This window comes from Balaenoptera physalus (assembly GCF_965194825.1).
Source record: "Balaenoptera physalus genome assembly, chromosome: 11".
NCBI classification, from domain to species: Eukaryota; Metazoa; Chordata; class Mammalia; order Artiodactyla; family Balaenopteridae; genus Balaenoptera; species Balaenoptera physalus.
Genome location: NC_138896.1, coordinates 87,276,702 through 87,295,588, shown reverse-complemented (window position 1 = coordinate 87,295,588; position 18,887 = coordinate 87,276,702). Strand labels below are relative to the sequence as shown.

Sequence of the window (18,887 nt, the reverse complement as noted above, 5' to 3'; positions counted from 1 at the left end):
TTTTCTTCTTTATCTTTTTATTTTATTTTATTTTATTTATTTATTTATGGCTGCATTGGGTCTTTGTTGTTGAGCGCGGGCTTTCTCTAGTTGTGGCTAGCGAGGGCTACTCTTTGTTGCGGTGCGCGGGCTTCTCATTACAGTGGCTTCTCTTTGTTGCAGCGCACGGGCTCTAGGCGCACGGGCTTCAGTAGTTCTGGCATGCAGGCTCAGTAGTTGTGGCTCTCGGGCTCTAGAGTGCAGGCTCAGTAGTTGTGGCACATGGGCTTAGTTGCTCCGTGGCATGTGGGATCTTCCCGGACCAGGGCTCGAACCCCTGCCCCTGCGTTGGCAGGAAGATTCTTAACCTCTGTGCCACCAGGGAAGTCCGAAAGTGGTTTTATTCTAATACTGAGTTGCTGAAGCATGTGGACCCTCCTGGGGTGGGAATTGAGGGAAGTGATTTCATTCCAGATCGTTCAAAACGGAGCCACCAGGAATTGCTTGGGTCCTGGATCCTGTGAGCCCCAGCTCCAGCCCTGGCCACGTATAACAAGCCAGAAATAAGTTATTCATTTTGAACCTAGATCAGAGCTTGAAAAACAGTGGTTCTTGGGCTAAATATGGTCTGCAGATTTATATATATACTTAAAGAATTGAAAAGATTTCACATAAAAATTCAGAGATTGAGCCTCTCTTGGAAATGGAGGAGACTGGTCTATACCACCCTTGTTTCTGGAAATAGGAGCAAATGCCCCCTTTAGGTGGAGGGCGGGTGAGTGGGCACTGCTGTGTCGACCTCATTCCACACCTGGCAGGTGACCACCCGCATTACTTGCTTGCCCTTCCTACTCTTGCCTTTGTGGTTTCTGAATTTTTCTCTCATGCTTCCTTTAGCTCAACAACTCCCATTACCTATGATGATATAAATGTCACAGTCATTATAAACTCACAGTATCTGTAGACCCAGAAACAAGATTTCCACCCGCCTTTGTCATGATAATATGCTCACCATAGAAGAAAATTTCAGTCTTTTCAGTCCTTTTTGTGACGTGAGAGAATTCTCTCCATTTGTGGATTTTCTGTTCCAAGTCTAACCTGCTGATTTCTAAGTATCCCATTGTAAATACTCCTAAGAGCAGACAAGCTCACACTTGACTTCAATAGGTGGTTTAAAAATTACCACCTTCAATTTTTATGGTATCATAATCCTTGGACAAATTGCTTTTAATTCAGGCTGTGCCCTGAACACAGATGTGCCATTAATTTCAAGGGTAGTTTGACTTTTATTTAGATGAATGTCTTGAGTTGACAGTGAAATGGCTGTCAGCTCTGGCCTAGTATTGATTGGAATGTCTCTGGAGGAAGCTTCAAAGAAAGTTGGCACTTAATGTGATGCTGGGCCCCTTAAGAGACAGACTCTAAACTCATGATTCGCGGTACTTGTTAATTGTCAGTAATGGCAGTGGAATTAATAGCTGAGATGAAAAATGTTAGCCAGCCCCTTCGGCCTACACAGGACTAGGTGTATTTTAGTGGCAGGGCGCAGGGCACAGTGCACAGTTAAGAAGTCAGGGCCCATGTGGTCCACATCTCTGTGGACTCTGTTCCTGGAAGATTAAGCTGGTCTGGGGTTAAGGGTGTGATCTGGGAAGCTCAGCCGATCAAACATTGCCCCACTTGGTCCTTGTCTTCCTCTGAGGAAGGGGTTGGGGATGAAGGGGAGAGAGATGTAGTTCTGAATAATTGTGATGGGTGCTATCATCTTGAGGAGGCTGCTGGCACGTGAGGCTTTGGTTCACACCGATGTTTCCCCGTGACACTGCTCCTCTCTCCTGTGCGCTTATCACTCGAAATATTTATTCATTGATGGTAGGAATGCTGTGTTCCTATAAACCTTATGATTAGGGTTGTACATTGCTCATTTCTTAAACAGTCCTTTCAACTTGGAGTATGCATCTGAGCGATTTTTCATCTTAAGTTCTTGTTTAGACCAAGATCTCTCGACCTCTGTATGTTAGCGTTGACACTCAGGGCTGGATAATCATCTGTTGTTAAGGGCTGTGCTGTGCGTTGTAGGATGTTAAGCAGCACCCGTGTCCTCTACCCACCAGATGCCAGTAGCACACCCCCTCCACCTTCCCTGCAGTCGTGACAACCAGAAATGTCTCCAGACTTTGCCAAGTGTCATCCCTGGTTGAGGACCACGGATTTTTAGCCAAAGAAAGATCAGTCTCCAGCCCTTCTTTCCCTTTACTACTTCTTGATAGTGTTTGATGCCTTAGTAAAACATTGATTTTAAAAAATGCCATTTAGAATAATAGCCTTGGACTTGATATGGTACAAAGCATTTGGACCAGCATGCTCTAGTGTAAAGTAGGAGGACTAGCTTCCCTCAGAATTTCTTTATAAAGTTGTGAAGTGGCAAAATGGTATTGATTGAAATCCATTTGGATTTAGCCAGCCTCAAGTGAATTGAGATTTTCACAGTGGCTTGTTTATGGATCCAAGTGGGGACGAGGTATAGCTGTAAATCTCATTATCAATAAGATTACTTAAAATAGGGTGTGAGATACGGGCAGTTATGAGGGAGAGGGATGATTTTTTGGGGGGAGGGATGGGTAGACGATTCCTGAATTTGGGGGTATTGATTGAATTTTTTGTTTGTTTTTTGCTCTCCTTTTACCAGAAACCTGAGTTACAGCAAACTTTCTGAGATTGATCCTGCTGGTTTTGAGGACTTGCCGAATCTACAAGAAGTGTGAGTGCTTTTCCCCAAACTTCTGGGGGTTGGGGGGACGGAGAGCTCCTTGGAAAGACTCTCTCTTACGGCAGCGTCGCTCTCTTCCCTGGATGAGCAGTCTGAACTTGTTAGAAGGAGCATCTGCTAGGGACTGTCGGGGACAAGCTGTCCTGCTTAGTTAGTGCTCCTTCACTGAAGCCCCTCTCTTTCCTGGGCAGTCCAGCAGGTGTGGAGTTACTGGAAATCACAAGTCCATGGTGGGTGTATAGGCTTGTGGGAAGCCTGGTGGACCAGCTGGGTTAACACCCCTGGCTGGTACTTCCCCCAGTTCCCAGGGAGCTAGAGCAGCCTGCTTTACAGGGACATATGCGCCAGCGCACCCCTTCTGTTTCCCAGGAAACCAAGGTATAGAGGAATAGATAGTAAGAGGTAGACTTTTCTCTTCCCATCTCCAAAGAGAACTAGACATTACTGCCTTTGGAACTCTAGGCTTGCTGCCTCTTGCAGTGTCCTTTAAATCAGGCCTCAATCTTTTCTCCTTCTCCTTCTCTTCCTCTTCTTCCTCCTCCTTCCTCTTCTTCCTCTTCCTCCTCTTCCTCCTCCTCCTCTTCCTCCTCCTCCACTTCCTCTTCCTCCTCCTCCTCCACTTCCTCCTCCTCTTCCTCCTTCTCCTCCTCTTCCTCCTCCTCTTCCTCTTCCTCTTCTTCCTCCTCCTCCTCTTCCTCTTCTTCCTCCTCCTCTTCCCTTCCTCTTCCTCCTCTTCCTCTTCTTCCACCTCCTCTTCCTCCTCCTCCTCTTCCTCTTCCTCCTCTTCTTCTTCCTCTTCCACCTCTTCCTCCTCTTCCACCTCTTCCTCCTCTTCCTCTTCCACCTCTTCCTCCTCTTCCTCTTCTTCCTCTTCCTCCTCTTCCTCTTCTTCTTTTTAATGTAAAGAATTCTGCTTTTAACATGGATATTAGGGTTATCAGGATTTTAATTCCACAGGGACTTTAGAGAAAAGCCATGCATACCCACTGCAGAAAATTTGGAAACTGTAGAAATATGTAAAAACAAATGAAAATCACTATAATTATCACCCAGACCTAACCATTGTGAACACTTAGTGAAAAATATACACCTCTACACTTATAATTCTGGAATCAAGCTGTGTTTATATTGTGGTATTATGTCTGTTTTTTTACTTATCCTTACATTTTTGACTATTTTGTCACATAAATTAAAAGGTTTTTACTATCCCATTTCAATTTTTGTGTAAAACTACTACACATGAATATTCCATAAATCATTCACCCAGTGCTTCTATTGTTAGATATTTTTTAGACATTATTAACTGTTTTACATATTTTACTTATTATATGTAACTGATAAAAGTCCTTGTTTATTATTCTTTGATTCCATTGTTGATGATTTATCTAAAGGAAATTTAATCAGATGGTGCAATTTGTAAAATACTTGCATTCCCTACTGCCGTCTCCAAATTCTCCAAGATGGCGTTTATGATTTCCATGTCTGTTTAAAAAAGGTTTCAACTTCCAAAGTTAAAGGAAGATCAGAGTTGGAAGGGGCCCTTGGAAATACTTTGTTCAGGATCATTATTTTCCCATAGGGTCAACAGACCAGTGGTCAGGGCAGGGAAGTTTGGAGTGGGTTATTATGTTAGTTTGCCAAAAAGACCACAGACTGGGTGACTTCAAGAACGGAAACTTATTTTCTCACAGTTTTGGAGGCTGGAAGTTCAAGAGCAAGGTCCTGGCAGGGTTGGTTTCCTCTGCAGCCACCTTCTTGCCGCCTCTTCATGTGGCCTTTTCTTTATATGCACACTTCTCTGGTGCCTCTTGTGTGTGTCCAAATGTCCTCTTCTTAAAAGGGCACCAGCTATATTGGATTAGGACCTATCCATATGACCTCTTTCAAGACCCTTTCTCCAAATGCAGTCACATTCTGAGGTACTGAGGGCTAGGACTTCAACGTATGAATCTTGAGGGAATACAGTTCAGCCCATCACAGCCACCCAAGGTGATAAACGCAGTCCATCAAGGAACCGGTTTGCTTCATAACCCAGTGCTTTCCCCTGATCCAGGCTGCCTTTAACGCTTGTTGTTATGATATTCAACTTCTGCATGTTGAGTCTCAGAGCTTAGTGGTTTCTTTTAGAATTGGACAAAACAAAAATTGAGGTGTTTCTTCTGGCATTATTCAAGCTTTCATTTAACATTTCCTTGAGTACCTACTATGTGCCAGGCACTGCTCTGCTGCTGGGAGCACAGGAGTGAATAAGACAGACATACAGGGCTAGGATTAGGGTTGGCAAATGAGGCATTCGCCTCAGGTGCAGAATTTAAGGGGCCTCTAAAAACTCAGCATTTGAGATAAATGACACCTTAATGCAGTATTTAAAACATCAAAATGAATGCCCAAAAAACCCCATGGTCAACAAGATACAAGAAGTTTCGGTAAAGTCAGGATCAGCTTTACTGACCTTTCCTTTGCCCCAGGCTCCAGTCTGGCTTGACACGGCACTGTTGCCAATCCTATCTTGGTGTGAAAACTTAGATACTCTGTTCTTAATGAATTTTGTTTTGTGTTCACTTTGATCTTTAAAAAATACTGCATTCAGATATTTTTTATCCTGGCTCCAGAGTTTTTCGGCAGCCCCTTAAATGCTGCTCCCCTTCTCCCCCAATCCTGGCGCTGCAGACAAACCTCGCCTCTCACAGAACTCACGTTAAGATGGGGCACGACATAGGGGTAACAAGGAAACCAGTAGGACTCACTGGTGGTAAGTGTTAAGGGGGGCATAGGACAGGGTCACGGGAGGATTTTCTTCTTTTGTGATTTTGGAGGGGTGGTAACGGAGCCAGCGTGCTTAGGATGGTGGTGATCAGATCAAGCACGTGTGAATGACGTGGACAGGACAGGCTGCAAATACAGGCCCCCAAGGAAGGAAGAGGACGGAGGGCCATTGTGCCTGGCGTGCGTGAGGGGTGCAGTGTGTGGCCAGCGCCTGGGTCCTGCAGGGCCCTGGGGGTCATGTTAGGTTATGGTTCCAAAATCATTGGCCCTGCCATAAATTTGGGGCACAGTAGATGCTCCCATGAGCCTTTTCTGCATTATTCTGTCTAGTTTTCTTTTTCCATTTGTTCCTTCCCCAGACAGCCTTTCAATTTTCATTTGGTTTGGTTCCCTTGACCTCCGGCTTTTAATCCCCCCTTCTACTTGGTGCTTTTTTGGACCGTTAAACCCCACCCAGATCTAGAACTGAGAGCATCTGACTTGCACCTGTCCTTCACTGGAGATGCTGGTTAGTCTTAAAAATAAATTTCCCGAATCCCAACGGCCACAGTAATCACAGCAGCACCGCACTCAAACTTCGGGGAAGACTGCCGCATTTCATCCCGACACCAATTCTATCTGATTTAAATTCTTTCCTTTACAATTATTTTCTCCACTTTACAAAGGAGGAAATGGAAGCTCGGAGAGGTTAAATAAACCTGTGCAGTGTTGCCTAGTTGGTAAAGCTGAGAGCTGAACTCAAATCTGTTCGATTCCCAGAGCTGTGCATTTAACCCTGAAGCTGCACTGCCCTAAATCCCCATACCCCTCATCTTAACCCACAGCCTTCCACCGAAGATTTTAGAAGGACAGGAAGTCCAGTGTTTATCTCCTGTATCACTCGTCCTGCACCAGTCTTCTCTCTCTAGGTACCGGGTATTTCCTCTTACTCCTCCAGACCCCTTGTCCAAACCCACACCCCCTCCAAGCCCAGCCTCCCTTCTCCCCTCCCAACCTGGCTTTTCTCCCTCCCCTGAGCTCCTGTTGAATTTAGGGACAGGATGAGGCTCCTCAGCCACTCCTCTGCGCTCTCTCTCTGCTGGGTGTACCTTCTCTCCTTTCTCCTGCTAATGCACTCGGGAATGTTGACACACGTAGCTGGCCACCATGCTAAGCCATCCACTCCTTATGGTCATTCTACCTTTTTGAGACGGTTGGAGGAGCCGAGGCCTGGGAACCTGGCTGCAGTCGCACAGCTAGTACATGGGAGAGCTGGGCCTGCAGTCCTCCGTCTAACTCCTGTCCCAAGCTCTCCATGGCAGCACTGCCTTCCTGGGTGTGGCAGCCGTAAAGACAGGGATTGCCCTTTATGGATGCAGTAGGGTGTACTGGGGAAAATGCACATTTGGTAGCAAGCAGACCTGGGTTTGAGTTCTGGTTCTGCCCCTTAGGGGGACTGTGTCCCTGGACAAGTTACTTACCTCTGTGCCTCTTTTCCCTCTTCTGGAACATGGGCATAATGACGCGTTATCAAATTATAATAATTATTCGTTGGAGCTGATGTCCAGAGCCTTGCCCATGGGGAGGGCTCCCTGTGTGTTATTTCTCTTCTCTTCTGCTACTTTCAGAAGCACACAGCGCACGCCCCTCGCCCCAAGCTCGGTGCCTTGTTAAGAAACAAATCCTTGAGGGCCGACAGGTTGAACCCTTTACCACCGTGACCCCCTCTGGTCCCTGGTGTCACACTGCGGGATGGACGAGACAAATTCCCCGGGGGCCCAGAGCAGTGGAACTTCTCACTGATAAGGATCGGAGCCTTTCCCGAAGGGAATTTTAATACATGACGGAGGCAGAAAGAGGCCGTCAGGAGTGCAGGGTGGGGAGGTGGAGAAGGATATTGAAGAAAAGAAAAAAATCACAGCTGACACACAATTGCTTCTAAATTAACTGGGTCTCCCGGGAGCTGTCAGTTCCCCCTAAACCCTGCACAGCCACTCGAGTCTGGAAAGCTCAGCGCAAGGGGAACCACAGGCTGGCAAAGCAGCGGGCGGCGGTTTAGCAGTGGTTTTATTTTGGAGGCCGGAACCACAGAGCATCGCAGGCCAGTGGGAGAGAGAAAGTGAGCCGTCGGAGGCCCCCAGAGGACGTGAGGACCTCGTGCACCTGCTGCCAAGCCACCTGGCCCTCACTGCCCGCAGCTCCTAGGAAAGCCCACCAGGGAGGGCCTCCAGCCAGCGGGCCTGGACGGCGAGGCTCCGCTATTAATAAGAGGGGCTATTTATACCGGCCTCTTTCAAAATTGCACTCGGATCACGTTACTGCTGCCTGGCCCGGGAATGCTTCACGTGGGTGCTGTCGTGTGCTTTCCAGGGCCGTTGACCTAAAATGTTCCTGAAGGCGGCGAGGAAGGCTGAGTGTGCCCTGCCTCCGGGTATTTATGGCTCACCCTCTGGTGTCCCAGGCTTCTGCCCCCCCCCCCCACCGCCCCCGTGTGTGCGGGTGTGCGGTGTGTTTAAGGGCGGGGTGAAATCCCGAGGGGGTGTCGTGTGAGGCACTGCTTTTTGGCTGTGAATTACCACCACCTGTTAAGCATTTACTATATATCTGGCTCTCTCCTAGGCTGTTAGATTTAATTATTTCAGCCATATCCTGCCAAAACCCTATGAAGTTGGTGCTCGTACTTTGCACATACTGGGGAGAAGGAAGCCAAGGCACACAGTGAGGTTAAGTGACATGCCGAAGGCCATTCGATTGGTAGGGGTAGGCTCGGGGTTGAATGGACCCGGGTCTGTCTGATGTAAAAATCTGAACTGTATAATCCCCTCCTAATAACCCCTGCTCTGCTGTGCCGTAACTGGGCCTCAGTTTCTTCTTTTAAGGTGAGGTGATGATGATTTAGTGCCTTCCTTAAAGGGTTGACATGTCATTCAGTGAGACACGGCACATAAAGCCCTCAGCACAGAGCCTGGCACATAGAAAAGCGTTTGCCCTTATTGTTTATAAGTGCTGACTTCAAGTAACTATATCCTATATCATGATATTAAAATAACTGTATCCGGCCAGCTGGTATACACACTATATCATAAGTCTTGCCAAAGTCATTATGTAGTCTGCCTTATTCTCAAGTAGCTGAAAACACTAATAACAGTTATTGTTTAAGTGGCCCTGACTCCAAAATAGCGCGCTCCTACCTGCTACTGACGACTTTCTCCTGCTTGAGAAACAAAACAAACTGACTTTCCAACCCCCGGCCCAACTTTGACTGTTATTAATGGCAGCTCCCTTTGTGTTTGGAAACAACCAAACTGCCTACGAATTGGCGGATCGGCTAAATAAATTATGGTTCATTCATACCCTTCATCCCAGCCGAGGAGCGGTCCACCGCTGGTTAAAAGAATTAGGGAGATTTCCAAGATCTATTACTGAGGGAAAAACTGGTACCGAACCGTCTGTATAACACACAAGCATCTGTGTGAAAGAAAAACACGCGTCCATCCCTAGTAGCCGGCAGCCAGAGGAGGCAGCCCAGAGGCCTGGAGGGCGAGGAAGCTGTCTATTTCAATATGTATTCCTGGTGTTCTTTTTTGAAACAGTTTGAAATTTTACTGTGTGCTTATCTCAGCTCTTCAGTATATAAATAAATATGGCCAAAAATGTTTTAAAAACCAGAAAGCGCTATAACTCAGAATGACCTGTGGGTTTGTTTTTCGTTGTTTCTTGATGCCTAATTCGACTGGGGCAGTCATAGTAATGAAAGTCCTCAGAAACATCCTTTTTTAACATTTTGCATCTTGCAAAATGTAAAAACTTCCTATAAACCAAGTCGAGGACGTAAGTGGGAGTTTCAGAGAGAGCTGAGGAGGCCCAGAAGGCTGGGAAAGGCCCACCTCCACATCTGTCCAGGGAGGGCCCCCCCGCCCTCCCCCCCATATCTTTTTCACACCTTTTCCAGCTGCAGGGTTGGGCCACAATTCACGGTCTGACGCTCCTGGAGCACTTCTCGGTCCTGAATCATCAGGAAGAGGTTCAGTTATAGAAGCCAGATATTTTAGAAGGATTTTTAGGGCCTTGGATGGAAGCAAATTTGGGGGAGAGTCCGAAGGGGGGGGAAGATTGCACAGCCCGAGATATTCAGAAGATTTCATCAAACACAGTCCTAAATTCCGACAGTGTCTTTACGTGTGGAGAGTGTGCTGAACTTCCCGAGGGCCCTTCCCTGCCCAGCTCTGGCTGTGCTATTTTTGACCGGTCTCTATTTCGGTCTGGCAAGTTGGTCGTGTCTCAGCGCGAGTTGGTCCTCCGTTGCCTTCTGAGGGTAGTGTTCTGGTTTCAACAAGGGACAGAGTGAACCAAGAGAGAGCCAGCAGTGGTGGAGCTGACTTAGATTTACTAGCGGTTCTTTTTAAGTAGAAGTGATCCAGAAGTAAGCTAGCCTTGTAGATCTTCTCCTTTGAGCTCCATCTGACCTTTTCATAAATCCAGCAGCCCTGCTGAGATCAGAGCCTGCGATTTCTGCCTTATCCTGTTGACTCCGGGAGCCTGATCCAGACCTAAAATGTCCTGTCTACCTTCAGCACTGGTCCATGGCACCTGCACACTCTGCCTCCGGCACTTTGGTCAAGATATGAGATATAATGATGATGCCCCTTTTCCTTGTTCATTTATTATTCTGTGAAATTGGGTGGAGCAGTTTTTCATATTTGCAGCAGGGGTGGCTCATTCAGCCAGAGTTCCCCTGCAGCGAAGTCCATACTGTTCATTTTGGGTTTAAAATCAAGTCCAATCCTAAGCAACTGCAGTGCAGTTACCATGTCACCCCAAGGGATTATGAGCTTTCTGCCTGCTGGCCTTTTCGCTTGTGGCTCTCCTTTGATTTGCAGTTGTACTTTGTTCGGCTCTTGTCCAGGCCTCTCTCTCTCAGTGTCACCCTGGGGTGGTGACTTAAACTGAAATTTAGAGAACTTACCTGTAAGGTAGGGAACAGTACTAGTACCTGGTAGCGAGGTACTCAGAGTTGTAGCGATGCAGTGACATAATACTGTAGAGTTGCTGCTGTTGCTATAAATAAGTAGAGGTAATGGTTAAGAACCTAAACTTTGGGGCTAGACACACAGGGCCACTGCCTTTTACTGCTGGTGACCTTGGTCAAATTACTTAACATCTTAGTGATTCAGTTTCCCCATTGGTACAATGGCATTGTTCATGGGGCCTGCCTTGTAGGGCTCTAAAGACGGGTCAGTATACTGAAAGGCTCTTAGAGTCGTGCCTGGCACATAATAAGCCCTCAGTAAGTTAGCTGCTGCTATTATTATTATGACCCCCCCCCCAACATCTGTGTTGGAGAGTAAATCTGTAAGAAATGAAGAGTTCTTAAGCAAGCTGCCTTCTTGGCAACAGGCCCCTGACCTTAGTTTTCCTTGCTCTGATAAGATCTGAGGCTCTCTTCTAGTAATATGTGCATTTACGGTACCGTGAAGATTTATTGGTAGAGATTCATACTGATGGAGAGTTTTCAGCGTCCCTGTACCGAGATAGGAAACGGATCACAGCAGGGGTGGAGAGATAAAAGGTGAAGGAGAAGCAATCTGATTTAGGGGGCAGTCAGATAAGAGACTGTTAAAGTAATTAATTGTCTCCTTCAACACACAAACAAGGGCCCTTTAAGTGGAGAAAGGATTTGCCGCATGATACGGATCTGCTTTCTCTCTGCCAGATGCTTCAGTCATGAAGCTATTGAAACAGACATTCTGTGTCCCTCGGCCCAGTAATTGCCAAGCTTCATCTCTAACTAGCTTTGGCACTGAAGAAGGCAAATGGGATAATTCAAGGCCTTTTCCCTTTTTTTTTAACCCTATTCATTTCTATAAAAGATGGCAGACAACCAGATTATTCTATTCAAGCAAACGCTAGCTGTAAACTTGTATGAATACAGCTGTCATTTCAGTGGCCTTGTCTTCAAACCACAACAAGATGCTCTATGTAAGACATACTCTCTTCAAAAATGAGAATAAGATAACCCAGCTTTATCCTTGATTCTGCATCTCAGATACAGTTTCTTTCCAGCCCGTCACCCGGCAAAAAGCCTGAGCACTGTGCTTTGGCTTTCTTAAGGATTTTTGCGCTCACTTTGCAAGTCTGATTTTGGATTCTCTTCTCAGATTTGGAAACACATGTCCATGTAAGGAGGCCAGATTCCGGAGCCTCTGGGGGCGGACCAGGCGAGCTGTGTTCTGGTTCTCGGGCTTTCCCTTCCATTAAGAGTCACGAACTATGGAAGTACAGATTTAGAATATTCGAGCGGGAAGGGAGCTTGGGAAGCATCTGCGGTCTGAGGAGGATTTTCCAGTTGTCTGCGTGCAAAAGTGTGTGTGTGTATGGATATATTCCTGGGAAATGTGTCTGGAGACTTGAGCAGAGTTCAGAGAAGCTGGAATCTCAAATAGATGAGAATCTCCAAGTCCAGCTCCTTTGCTGTTGTACAGATGAGGCATTGGAGTAATTGGCCCACATGTCCCAGCTCCAGGAACCCCACGGGAGTGCGCGAGTCTTTGGCGCTGGGTCCGAGCGCGTTGCCCTTTGGTGAGGGCAGAGCCGTGTCAGGGACGTGTACAAAACAACCAGGAGGGGGTGGTCTTTCCTCCCCAGATCCTTTTCTGAGTGTTTCAGCCCACAAGGAGCTCTCTCACTGGTGGTCTTGAGGGCACTGTTGTTCTGCGTCATGCACCTTGGCCTGTGTTCGCAGTTCCTTGTCTGTTAGTCTTGATTTCTGAGCTAGATTGGAGGCTCCTAGAGGACGGGAGACATCCCCTGAGTGTCTCTTCACAAACTCTGGGTGTGGTAAATAATTGGCTTTTGTGACCTGGCATAAATTCTCTCCCGTTAACAACTTGCTTTTAAATTCTTTATCTTGTATTCAGCATTACAACATAGCAGTCTTCCCATGGCCAACTCAGCACTGTTGGTTTTTTTTTTTTTATTTCCCTTTTATGTCTGTGATTTCTTACTGGTAATTTAAATGATTTAAATGATTCATTTCTTCTTGTTGTCATTACAGGTACCTCAATAACAATGAGTTGACAGCCATACCGTCGCTGGGTGCTGCCTCGTCTCGTATCCTCTCTCTCTTTCTGTAAGTGGTACCATTTGGGGGACCCTGGGCTGTGTGGGGAGGCCGTGGTATCATCTTGCTGACATTTGGTGGCAGGGAAACTCGTGTTCCTGGGCTCACTGGTAAAAAAAGGGGCCTTTCTCCATGTAGCTCTAATGATGATAACAAATGCCTTGCTTGCTGTTTTGGGGTGTGTAGAATTAAAACCCAGAAGTTTTGCCTCATCTCGAATTTGGGGGGAAATTATCTTTTTAATGCCCAGGGGTACATAGAATTAAATTTCTTTGTCCTAGTGGTTAAGCTGCAATTTGAGTGAATAAACCCGACTTAAAAGAAGCTGTGTGCCTGATAAGACAGTAGGTTCATCTTTGTGGCAATGAATTTGGGAATGTGACTCCACTCACTTTCATGGCTTAAAAAAAAAAAACCACCGGCCTTCTGAAATCAGTATAAAAGTAAGGAATTCGCTGTCATGGTCAAGTGTTAGACAACATACAGCCTGTCGATTATTATAGACAACACACTGGAAATGAAAAAGGGTATAAATTAAAGAGACTTAAATGAGAAAGAAAGGGAGGTAACTGAGAGTTACCCCACTTCTTCAGCAGTCAGGTGGAGGTGCTTGCTTGTTTAAAACTCGCCCAGAGGTCTTTCCAGATAAACCAGTCATGAGTCCAACAATTTTCTAGACCAGATTTTAGTGACAGCTCCCCCAGCAGAGCGCCTCCCTCTTCACACCTGAATTCCTGTTCCCACTCCAGCCCCACTGGTTTTTATTTGATTTTGATTTTGCTGGTGTTACAACTGGTCTGCTCACCTGTGGGTATCTTTTCTCGACCCTGAGCCAAGCAGAGGGACCTGGTGGGAAAGAGTCATCCGTCTGATGGCTGGTGCAGCTTTCAGATCTCCGGGTTTTGCTGGCCACAGGCCCTGCGTTCTGGAGGTGCCCTGTCCTTGTGAAACATGGTCTCGGGCTCAACCCTTTTCAAGGCACTGTGGGGTTGGGGGGCAGGGGGTTAGAATCGTGGCCCAGCCTTGTGCCCCGGACAGACAGATTCATCTCTCTGAACCTCATTTTTCCGCATCTGCAGAATGTGTTCTTGGCCCGTTGTACACACAGGGGCAGTGAGCCCCAGGTTCAAGGGGAGTGAGATGTATATGAAGCTCCTACCGTCCTGCACGACCAGAGTAGGTGTTTGACAGATGGCGGCCGGCTGCTGGCTGGTAGCTAGTTGCCACCTGGCCCCTTGGGCCTTGGCATGATCTCACCTTTAAGGCCACAGGGTCTGTGAGTCACTTCTTGTACCTGTGAAATGCTGACGCGAAGGATGTAGCTCTTTGTCCCAAGATGGACAGTCAAGGATCTGACTTTCTTTTTGTACCCATTTGGCCTGCGGGGTCTAGCATCTGGAAGGTGTCTCATTGCGAGTTAAATTAAATGAGTCACCCTTACCTGAGGCCAGTTAGGGACATGTCAATCCCTGGTATGTTTATAGAGCAATGCACCGGAAGACACTTTTAACTCCTTGCTATTTAAAGGACAGTTCTTGGACCAGCAGTGTCCTATCAGCACTGAGCTCGTTAGAAATGCAGAATCTCAAGTCTCATCCCAGTCCTGCTGAATCAGAAGCTGGCTTCACAAGGTCCCCTGGCCATTTGCCCTCTTGTTCAAGTTTGAGAAGCACTGCTTTCCCTCCCCTTCTTCTTCGCTTGGTTGGGAAGCCAGGGCCAGAGAGAACATCTTTGTGTCACCAGACAGGAAACCAAGGCTGCCTTGAGTTCCTGTAAGGTGCAAAATCGAGAGGTGAACCAAAACTGGACACAAACGTTCGTTCACTGCTCCTTTCTCTTCCCCCCTGCACAGCGTGCAGGAGTGTGGCAGGTGACCCGTCCTTGCCCCGAGGGCCTGTGGTGCTCTGAATCAGGCCTTGCTCTGCTGACTAAAAATACATTTCTGTTCCTTGGCCGAAGTGTCAGGAGCAGTGGGGCTGGTTGGCCTTGTTCCTGCTATTCCATTAGACAGCATTAAAATATGTAAAGTAGGAAAGAAAAAAAAAAAAAAAAGACTCCCTCCTGGTTTTGATTCAGTTTGGAAAATGCAGGTTCGTATTGGCAGATACTACCTTTGGCCTGAAGCTGGTCACCATCTGACTTGGTCAGTGATTTCTCTGAAACTACAGACACTGAAGGGTCTTTATCTTCCTTCTCTCTGAGGGGGCCTGAGCTCTCCAATCTCAGACCCCTGGGTCTAGTGCCTGCGGAGTTAGGCTAGCAGCGTGACATTGGGGTAGCAGGATTATAGATAATTTTGCTCTCATCCTTCATGCCTTCCTGTATTTCCCAAGTGGCTCGTGCAAAGGACAGGGGAGAAAATAGCAGGGCGGGCAACAAATGAACGTGATTTTCTCACATCTCCATCCACATGATGATTCCAACAGTCCAGGCTTTGAAGAGCATGTTTTGCTGGTGTGTTTGTGGCTTTTCAGAACCATAGCGGTAAAAGGCGTCACATGTTCAACAGACATTTAGTAGGTACCTTCTGGGCCCGTGCAGTTGGGGCCCAGAGTGACCGCGGAAAGATTCAATGCCATCATGTGTGGGAAGTTCCTGACACGATGTCTGCAAATGTGGTTGGTCAGTTAGCTTAATCAGCGTTCACACTTGGTAGCCCTTAGTCTCCTGATTCTCCCCTTTGTGGGCAGGAGGAGGATGAGAAAAATAATCAGAATGTGCAAAGGGACCAGGTGGCTGAGGCTGTCTTGAGTGAGAGGAGCTGGGACAGCTTTCTGGGGACAAGATTGCGGGCAGGCGGGTCAGGGAACAGGGGGGGACGAGGCATATATCCAGGTCTGTCTCTGATGATGTTGTGACCTGGGACAGGGTGCTTTTTCCTCGTCTGGTGAATGAAGGGGTTGAAATACGTGGTAAAAGTACACTTGCAGCTGGTATATTCCTTCTGTGACTCAGAAACTGAGAGTTGGGGCAGTAATGTCACAAAAGAAATACTCCTGTCCTGTAACCACTGTTGGCTGCCTTATGTCTTTTAGAAGTAGCAGCTTTGTGGTTTTCAGCTCAGGCACCTGTAATTAGGGACTTTTGCCTCTGGATTTTGTTTGCGTGTAGAAGTCGGCTCTTCATCTCTGTGTTTGGTTTCCTGTCTCCCGTGTCCTCGTCAGTAACCCTGGTTCTTCACTCACCCGACAGTGCTCTCATCCCCCCGACACCAGTGTCCTGCTGTGCCGAGGTCACACTTGGGAGGGCTGTGTGGGAAAAGGGTTTGTTTCAAGTCCGGCTTTACGATCGGGGCCTCAAAACAGAGTTTTCTAGAGTTTTGGGAACTGGAGTCCTTCAGGAAAATTTCAATTGGTTAATACTTTCTGATTAAAGGAATCAAATTCAATTAAAGTATTTGTCAAAGAGCAGATTTTTATTTGCATCGCGTTCTGCAGATAATGCCAAAGCCATTTGTCCTTAATAACCAAAAAGCATTAAACTCGAGGAAAGCTTTTAATAGGATTGGGTTGGAGCGAGGGAGCTAAATTTGATAAAATAGTTCTCAGAAAAAGAAACAGACTTTTGTTCAACAGGGACAGAATCTGCTGGTAGATTTTCACATTTGAGATTTTTTTTTTTTTTTAATTCGAAGTCCAGGAAACTCAAGTTACAATTCCCACAGCAACAGTAATTTCGTGTGATGCATAAGATGCATAAGTGACATTTCTGGGGAAGAAAAATTTCCACTTTTCCTATGGTGTTACTGCACTCGTATCATTGAGGAGATTGGTTCCAGTGGAAATGGTTGCGTTTTTTTTCACTCCTAGGAGTAAAAAGCTTGCTGTAAAATCGACTTTAGTTTTAAAGCACAGCAGCTTTGTCTCAGGTGTATTAGCTGTAGCATGTTTCCCATATGGCCCTTGGCTTTGTCCACGTAACTTCTTTTCCATTTGGTGGTGTGTTTTGGACCCTGTCCCCTACCCATGCCTTGCCGCTCCCTTTCCCCCAACCTGTGGCCTTGATCAGGTAGGAGATCTAGGCTAAGATTCCTTGCACACAATTACCTGTGACTTTGTCATTGTGCTGTTAAAATCCTTAGGTTCTATGTTGCATTTGAAAACACATCGAAATACCTTTTACTTCGACTCTTCGGGGGGAAAAAAAAACTTTTCTGAAAACTATATTTTTTTTATTGAGAGAAAACTAATATAACATAAAACACTGTTTTAACGGATTTAAAGTGTATGGTCAGAAGCTTTTAGTACCTCCTCAATGTTGTGCACCTCTCAATGCTGTCTAATTTCAGAACGTGTCATCACCCCCAATACAAACCCCCTACCCCTGAAGCCATCACCTCTCCTATCCCTGTCCCCCCAGCTTCCTGGCAACCAGTAATTTGAAAACTCATCTTTTTTTTTTTTCTTTTGAGGAAAGTATCTTTCTCTTCTGTTAGCAAAGTACCTGGAAGACTTAGAATATGAAAAATTTAAATGAAAACATCAGAGGCAGGTTGAACGACATAGTTCTGTATTTTGCTGTGACCTCTTAGCTGAAGAAAAACTGATGAAATCAAAGGGATGGCGTATTTAACATCGCTTTATGGTCACTTCCGGAGAATAAAACCTGGTAGGAATGAAACCTGCTGTCCCGTCTGTGACCCCACTGGGAGCCAGTTAAGTGGCAGAAGCGATTGGTGCCACTGAGGGAGCACGAGGTGAGGCCGGGAGGGATGCAGGGAGCTCTTCTGGGCTGGGTCTGCTGGGGAAGTAAAATCAATAGCAGTATTTAACTCTCCGTGTGCCTAGCACACCCTCTAGAAAAACGGGGCCAGATCAGTCTTCTTTACAGGCTCATTAATGGGAAGATCAATTCACGTTACAGCGTAATTAAAGAGTGAGCCTTAGCAGGAGGCAGTGAGGATCTGGGCAGCCGCTCGGGACTGGGGAGAGGAATTCATTTCCCCGAGGGCCCAGCCAGGGAGAAAGGGGCCCCGAACTCAACTTCTTCGGAAAATTAGGCTGGGCTTCGGGACCTGCACTGAGACTGTTAATTATCAGGTGAAATTACACTGAGTAATAAATAGTCGCCTAGCATTGCTAAAAGTGTGTGTGTGTGTGTGTGTGTGTGTTGTCGTCTTACCTTGTGTGTGTGTGTGTGTGTGTGTGTGTGTGTGTGTGTGTGTTGTCATCTTACCTTGGACGGTGGAGCTTTTTACGTCCTGATACAAAGGTGGACCTGTGGGGACTGCAAGTGTGTGTACAAGGGGAGGTGGACGTCGAAATTCTCCCCAAGGTAAATGATTGTCCGTCCTTCCTGTGGGGGAATTTGCTGGACCATCCACGAATCATCAGGTTAAGAGTGGACTGAATCAAGTTTAATGGAAAATGTGGAAATGGGCAGTTCTTTCCGCATTCCGCTTCTGAGCGGCGTCCTCCAGTAAGAACCCAGGTTAGTCTTGCTGGTGAAGGAAGGCCAGTCGGCTTGGGCGTTGGTGTAAAAGTAAACCCCATCTGGGCCGTTGACATCTTATTCGCTGCAGGCCTTTGGACACGCGCTCATCAGGATCATGGAGTCAGTAGTGACTGAAACGCTTTAGGGAGAAACTGTCAACAAAGCTGTGTTTCAAAGGCCCCAAGTCAAGTGTGAATCTCCGTGTTCCCGGAGCAGACTGTAGCCGGTTCAGATCCCAGATGCTAAAGGGAAGCCAGGGCCCTAGTCAGAAAACAGCACAACAGGAAAATATATGCAAACCGGGGGCTTCGGTTCCTCTCTTCTGTGTCTTCAGAGACGTGCTCACTTTCTGCCTCGTTTGCCCAGATTTCTGTGGGTGTGAACGGATTCTTTCCTCTGGGTAAAACGTCACACCCGTTCCCTTGGGAGATCATGGCTTCTCTCCATCACCTGTGTGGTTCTCAAACTGGACCATTTACCAGAATCACCTGGAAGGTTCGCCGGGCCACAGGATGGCTGGGCCCCAGCCCCAGTTTCTGAGCCGGCAGGTCCGGGTGAGGTGTGACTAAAGAATCTGCTTTGCTCACAAGTTCCTAGGAGACGCCGATACTACTGGTCTGGGAACCTCCCTCCCTTGGAGAACCGCTACGTGAGCCTCTGTAGTAATGTGATGGGGGGCAGGGTGGAGTCCTTAGCAACCACGCTGCTGAGCTTTTGGAGGGCAGTAAATTATTCAGACAAATTCCCCTCGTCACCGGTATGGGCACAGGCATTTCTTTGGGACAGTGGGGCTCCAAGCCCTGGTTAAGGTATTTATTTCGGAGCAAAGTGCTGGGGGCA

General features: G+C 47.0%; 1 protein-coding gene across 1 annotated transcript in view; it reads left to right on the top strand.

The window, feature by feature from the left end:
• Positions 1-18,887, top strand: part of LRIG1 (leucine rich repeats and immunoglobulin like domains 1) — a gene marked incomplete at its 5' end in the record, with an annotated part of 119,011 nt that overhangs the window by 36,116 nt on the left and 64,008 nt on the right. Inside the window, 2 exons of the mRNA XM_082412120.1 lie at positions 2,669-2,740; positions 12,549-12,623. Coding sequence (XP_082268246.1) covers positions 2,669-2,740; positions 12,549-12,623 — 147 coding nt within the window. The remainder of the gene's footprint in view (positions 1-2,668; positions 2,741-12,548; positions 12,624-18,887) is intronic.